Source organism: Eurypyga helias, unplaced genomic scaffold, assembly GCF_000690775.1.
Source record: "Eurypyga helias isolate BGI_N326 unplaced genomic scaffold, ASM69077v1 scaffold10189, whole genome shotgun sequence".
Classification (NCBI taxonomy): domain Eukaryota; kingdom Metazoa; phylum Chordata; class Aves; order Eurypygiformes; family Eurypygidae; genus Eurypyga; species Eurypyga helias.
Genome location: NW_010270134.1, coordinates 165 through 7,369, shown reverse-complemented (window position 1 = coordinate 7,369; position 7,205 = coordinate 165). Strand labels below are relative to the sequence as shown.

The window sequence follows — 7,205 nt, the reverse complement described above, 5'->3', positions numbered from 1 at the left end:
ATAAAGCAATAGCTGCCAAGAGTAAAAATAAAGTTGGCAGAAGTCAAGAGTAGATGTTATGCCTAAAACTTTTGCTTAAAATCCATTAAAAATCTTTTTCTCCTCACCCTATTCCATCCCCCCTCCAAAAAAAAAAGAAAAAGGTCTCTGGTCAGATCATGAGCAGCTCATTTTCTTGATCCGTGTACAGTTGCATGTGTCTCTGGTAACAAAAAGACTGTTTTTTCCAGACTACCTGGGCAAAAATTAGTCATTACATAATGCTTTGGGTTGGGAGGCAACGGAGGACACATGTCTGGAAATGCAATGAACTGGCAAAAACGATTGGTCTAATTGTCAGAAGTATGGCAAGAATTGAACGCTTTATGTTACTCGATGAGAAGCAAGCCGCAGAAGAGCTTAAAAGCGAATTTATACAGTTATCTGATTAAAATTATCACCAAATGGGAAGGTAGGGCAAGGGGAAGGAAGGATTAAAATGCTTTAATAGATAAGTTGTTTGTCAAGGCTGGAAAAGATAGTTCATTCTGAGTTACAGAAATTTAAATAGATACCTTTAAAACCTTTTGAGCTATGTAAATTTAATGGAGAATTACAAAGAACAGCTTAGCTGGAATAAAGTAAATGGGATTTCCGTGTATGAATCCAAGTATAAACATTTTGAGCCATACTGGCCATGCTTATAAAAACACCCTCTCAAAGTAAAATGGCTTGCTAAGTAATTAAATACTTCAAAGCCGAATCAGAATTTAGATTCAAAACAGACTTCGGGAGTGAAAACATCAACTTTGAACACGGGGGTTTTGTGAAAGCAAAGTTAAAAGAAACCATTAACTTGTGCACAAATAGTCAGAACTTGTCTGCAAGTCCTTTAAATTTTTGTTCTTCTGACAAGAATACACTTAGAAATAGAAGGCAAAGTGGATCCTCAGCTGCAACGTGGTGCACTGTGCTCCCCATGACAATCCAGACACTTCTCTTCACCGTCTTTCCGCACAGATGAGGTATGGCTGTGGTTGTAATGTCATGCCTAATCTTGGTTTGAGCTCTGGAATCACACCATGAGGAAAACACAGGTGAAATCGTTGTAGTAAGGAAGTGAAAAACAAAAACAGTTCCATTCGAGCTAGTTGTTCTCCAAGACAGTGTCTTCTTCCTGGATTAAAAAGAGGTTTTGAAAAGACTTAAAATGTGTTAAATTACATTTCCACCTAATTATGAATAAGAATGTTCATTTCTGTGTTCTAGGAAACTTAGATGGATAAACTTGGTGGCAGTATTCTGTAAGAGAGGATAGGTGATAATTTATGGCAAGAAACAGATTTTAGAGAATTCGTTCTTCTCACTATACAAAGGGCATTGTAACTAATTCTGTCAAATTTATTTAGATAGGCTATTAGCCACTTTATATTGTCGTGAAGTGCCAATCTAGGCAGATGATGTTTAAAAAAAGAAAGATCCTGTGAATTTCAGCCTTTGTCCTCTATTGTTTTCTTAATTACATCTACCTCCAGTCAATTACTATAATTACTATAACTTGGTAAGTAGAAAGATATGGTCTGGATAATGCCTTTAAGTATTAGTTCCCATTCCGTGTATGACTAGTTACAGGGAGTAAATGTGGTTGTGGAAGACACAGATGAACGGATAACAACATCTGGAACCACTAAGGTCAAACAGGCAACAAGAAACGTAATAGAAGACACGATAAAGACGGACTTCATCAAATCTAACTTTGGCCACGTAGAAGTTGTGCATCTATTCCATGGGAATGGCCTTGTCTTGGCTCCTCTTTTTTTGAGAAATAGTATCCCAGGTACGTAAACTAAGTCACCCTCTGCACAAGGCAATGTCTTTCTATGGACTGCAGAGGTAGCCCTGGAAGTTAGCTTACACGAAACACCTAATTTTTAGGTTGATAATCATATGTAAAGTAAATTATCCCCTCTTACAGGCAACAAAAGGCAAACTGATAATGATTTAGGACTGCCAGAATATTTCCTCAGGACAGAATGCAGTGCGACATGCTGACCCCCAAGCTAGTTCTGAATAAAATCTTCAATTTCTGGTGCTGATCTCAGTGCTGAAATTTGAAAGCTGGTTTTGTAAATTACCAGTGTGTAACGACTTTAACAGCAAATGACCATGTGCATTAATTGTGAAATGAATAACACGTACTGCAATGGTACAGAATGTAGAGACTCTTCAGATAAGATTGTGCTGTCTTTTCTGTGAGTTTATACAATGATGAGCTCATTTATATAAAAGAGATTATGCTACAGTGTGTTATGTCCAGAGTGCATTATACAGAATATCTTTAGAATTGCTGTTTCATCAGAACTGTGGATATTTTAGATCATTCGGTCCATTCCTGATTTATTGCCATCACTTATATGTAATACATTTCTAGATTTATGAAAAGGAACAGTGGAAAGAATCACTTTTACCTAGTGAAAAAGGAATAAATGCATCTTTCTTGACAAACTGCCCACTGCTGTCCAGAAATCTCTCAGGGAAAAACACTTCTGGGTTGCTCCAGTATTTTTCATCAAAATGAACAGAGTAGAGGTTTGTAATGACTGTAGTGCCTTCTGGAATAGAGTAACCACGCACAACAGTATCTTTGGAAGTTGCGTGAAAAATACCTAGTGGAGCTACGTTACAGAATCGCAGAACTTCATGCAGAACAGCCTCAGTGTATGGCATTTTGAATTTCTCTTCTAAGGCAGGCATTCTGTTTGGGCCGATGACTAAATCGATTTCTTTTTGAACTTGCCCTGTTAGGAAGAAGAAAAAAAGCTGCTGTTTATTGTGTAATATCTTTTATTTTTTAATTTAAGCTATAAAACTTAATTTTAAAAGGCTACTGAAACATGAAATAGCCTATATAAATTATCATAGATTTTAAATTTAGACTCAATGTTATGATGAAGGTGAAATTGATGTTAGAGCAATGCTCTTTGGTTAAAGTATCAATACTAACTTCCCAAGTTACCTAGGCTGCTTTCTCCAAATACTCTAAGTCCCTAGTGGAACTAAGCACTGCTAAGGTTTTGATAGCAAAGTGGAGGCAGTGGAACAAGAATTGTGACTGTTCACTTCTAAAATCCAAACTTCTATGCAAAATGTTTGGGCTGACATTCAAACACCTATTGCTCTCTCACTTCAGAATGACTCTAACACATTTTTATTTTAAAATACTATTTTTATTATTCCAGAAGTATAAATACACATCTATAATACATAAATCTATTGTGAATTGAGGCACGTAAGGATAAAAAGAAATTGTACCTAAACTGTTAACCATGACCTGATTTACATTTTTGCTGATTTTTTACTATTTTTAGTTTATTCATTTCATATTTTATTGCATTTGCTTATTATTAACTATATAGATTTGTACATCTGCCAACCAATATTATGCATCACAGCACTTTATTTAAAGCGTCATAAACACGTATTCACAAAATAGTATGCTAAAATTTTATCATCGTACTTGACTTTTGATATCCTCTTAATCCATATAAAACAAGCTTTTTACATTTGTCAACAGTATAATTGGTAAATGATATAATAGAATAATGAATGTAAAGCTTCCTTTTTGGTGATGAAGATAGATCACTGCACCACTTTGAAAAAGCATTTTAAATTTGCAATGGGAAAGCTTACCAGTTCCTCCAAACGTCAAAATTCTTACCTTGAATGTTTGGATAAAGAGCCATAAATAACACTGCCCATCTTAAAACATTTGTTGTGGTTTCTGTCCCAGCTATGATGAGTTCTCCAACAGAGAAAATTAGGTTTTCTCTTGAATATGTAGATTCTGGATCATTTTCATTGCAATCCATCTCATCTAAATATGCATCTACAAAATGTCGAGGGGACTGAGGCTTCCTGTTTTCAGAGACACGTTCAATAAGCTCATGAAGAAAGTCATAGACTTCAGCTGCATTTTTAAACAGCTGCTGGTGTTTCCCAAATGGCAAGATACCAATCCAAGGAAAAGCATTATATAAAAATACAGAAGCACTAGCAGCTAATTCAATATTTTCACTAAAAATCTCAATCATGTGCTGAAATTCAGTATCTTCGTAAGTAAAACGTTCTCCAAAAAGAATCAGATTAGTAATGTTTGAAACAGCATTTGTTATCAAGTGCTTAAGATCAAATGGTCTGCCTTTGTATGTATCAATAGCATCGAGAAAAAACATAGCTTCTTCTGAAATTTTGTGTTCAAAGGACCTTTGACCATATCCAAAAATTCGAAAGGTATTTACAGCTAATTTGCGATGTTCTGTCCATCCTCTGCCATATTTACTGTTCAGTAAGCCTGAAAAAATATTTTGACACAGTTTTTTTATGCAGTGCTTTATTTTCCCCCTGTAAGATAATAAAATTATTTAACAAGACAGAAAACAAGACAAAAAAATTACACACATCTTGCTCTGGAACATAGTCCCAGAGTGACAATCCTTTCCAAATAACATCTTTAAAGCAGCATCAAGGATTTTATGAAAGGAGATAAAGAGGTAAACGGCTAAAGCAAATGTTTCGTTGTGATCACAAACCCATCTATTGCATGAAAATGACATTTCTACATAAAAGGCATTAGCGCTTACCTCCCATGTTTGTCAGCTTCTTAAACAAGGGAAGAGACGGTCTGTCTGCAAAGGTTTCGCTTTGGTGAAGAAGGCATTCTTTTACCGCATCATAGCCATTCAGTACAATAGCCGATATACCTCCGAGGTCAAGGCTGAAGATCTTCGGGGGGGAAATAATAAAACCTGTAAAATGCTATTACAACCAAATCTTGAGAACAATTACCGAAAACAAGTACGAATGAGCAATCAAAGTGAAACAACACTAAACCTCCATGCCAAACGCAGACTTGGATAGACTTCAGTAGGGCCGTCCAGGTCACTGCGGCATTACACACTGCAGCCAGCTGTGAGCTCAGCTCCTCCGCCACGAGAGAGTGAAGTACCTCGCACTACGTTCCGTGCTTTGCTGTGCACGCAGAGTGACCAGCTCTCCAAAGCAGGGACTGGGGATGCTTTCATGTAGTCATTAAAAAAAATGTGAATTTGGTACCACAATACATACTTTTCAGAAAAAACTTACTGTCCCCTAACCTTAGCTGATAGAAGTAGATATAAGTATATATAAGTAAATACTTAGAAGTGTATACTATAACTAGATATTATAAGGTATATTTTTTACGTAAGAAATAGAAATAAAGTACATGTATTGTCTACTATCCTAGTTTGCTGAGACTGTTTCCACAGGAGGGAGGAAAGCTTTACTACCATGTCTGCTCCCCCATCTTTGCCTTAGAAAAGGAAAATTCCAATAGCTTAAATTGGGTAGGGGCACTCTGACTGAAGCTACAAGTTCATATCACGACGACTTCCAACATGTCGCTCCGTAACAGCAGACACAGAAGCAGTGTCAGTTGTGAAAACAACCGAGCTGCACCGTCCTTTCTGTCTCTGAAACTGGACACCAGCTTACTTTGCACAGGCTCCCAAAGAACCACCAGATGATAGAAGTGAGAGCCGTGATGACAGCCAACAAATGATAGCATAGCCCAGCTAGTCCCATCTCCTGTTTCCAGAAGTGGTCAGCACTAGATGCTTTGGAGGAAGATGCAATACATCCTGCAGAAGGCACATACAGGATAAACAAAATTAAAATCTTATCCTAAGTTTTAAAAATTAAGACCAAGGCTAAACTCAAGATTGAAATCCTATATCCCTTTCCATACTTCTTTTTTTTTTGCATTATAAATCTCTATTTTTGCCTATACAAATCTCTAGTTTTTCCTTCACCTCAGAGCTGTTGACCTGCATAATACGAAATAATGTTCACCTAATTATATATTCTGTGTCAACTGGGTTATCACCAAAAGGGGGGTCAAACACTGGAACGGGCTGCCCAGGGGAGGGGTTGAGTCACCATCCCTGGAAGTATTTTAAAGACATGTAGATGTCATGCTCAGGGACAGTTTAGCATTAATGGTTGGACTCTGTGATGTTAAGGGTCTTTTCCAACCTGAACGATTCTGTGACTATTTTGTTTCAGCAAACTCGCTATTTTCACTGTTATGACACTGCTTTCTTACGTGACAAGAAGACACTCCCAATATATTTTTGCAAACCATTTGTGAGTTTTTTATACTTTGATCATTGTTTATTTATCTATGTCATACATAATTAAAAAAATAATCCTTTCACTGTATTTTTTCCAGAGTCCCCCAAATCCTGCTCTGCCTTCTTCAAGATCCCTCAAATACCGCAGGGCCCTGACAGCAGGCGACTAGAGCTACACACAGCGTTCCAGGCGAGTAGAAAGCTTAGTTTATTTGATGACACGTTTTCCTTCCTATTTCCATTCTATTTGTCCTAGTATTTTGCTCCAAACGCATTTCCTTTTTTCTGTCGCCAAAATAAACGAAACAAAAGATAATCCTATCCTTTTGTTTCTACCTTTTAGCACGCTTTTAATTGGTACACTTCACTTTGCATCTCATTCACGAGATGCCTGCGACTATTCTCTTCCCGCTGCAGCTTTCCTAAGTGACCTGGACAGAAGCTTTTGAAGGACTTAACTTCTAGCAACGGTTTTATTTGCGTTAGGGGTGTTGCATTTAAACACATCTGGCGGTTTGGACACAACGCTCGGTCGCTGAACGCTCAACCTGCCAAGTCAACCACCACGGGCGTCAGGAACAGCCTGGAGGTGTGCAGGCACACGGAGCGGGTGGCCAGGCCGTGCACGGCAACTGGGCAGCTGCTCCCAAAACGCAGGGTGTCTGCGTGCGCACACCTACACCTTACCAACGCCAACTCCTGCTTGCCCTTCCCTGCTAGATCCACTCTGGGGTTAACATCTACGCAACCTGTCAGAATAGATTGGTTGCTTGAAACTGGCTGATGAAAAGCAACACCTAATGTAAGAAAGTAGGAAAAAAAAAAAAAAAAAAGCCAACCCCATCCTTACATAGTTTCAGTAGGTTGTAAGTTAAATATCCCAAATACCTAACGGAAGGTACTTTGAAGCGACATGTTTTCAGTTAGTGTTGCGTTACCCAGGTGCCTGCTCTTTAGCTGTTGGAATTTTGTTAATTTAAAGCCCTTCCGGCACGTCCATGGGTTGTGGATATGAAACACCGTTCCACTGCAGCCGGACACCGGTCTGAGCGCGGC

At 38.1% G+C, this 7,205-nt stretch overlaps 1 protein-coding gene across 1 annotated transcript; it reads right to left on the bottom strand.

Moving 5' to 3' along the window:
* Positions 1-980: 980 nt before the first annotated feature.
* On the bottom strand, positions 981-6,898 carry LOC104504787 (vitamin D 25-hydroxylase; the record flags this gene model as incomplete). Its single annotated transcript, XM_010158335.1, has 6 exons — positions 981-1,156; positions 2,448-2,777; positions 3,698-4,330; positions 4,620-4,761; positions 5,512-5,657; positions 6,698-6,898. Coding segments are annotated over 6 exons (1,628 nt in total), but the record flags the coding sequence as incomplete, so codon positions are not given.
* Between the last annotated feature and the right edge of the window lie 307 nt (positions 6,899-7,205).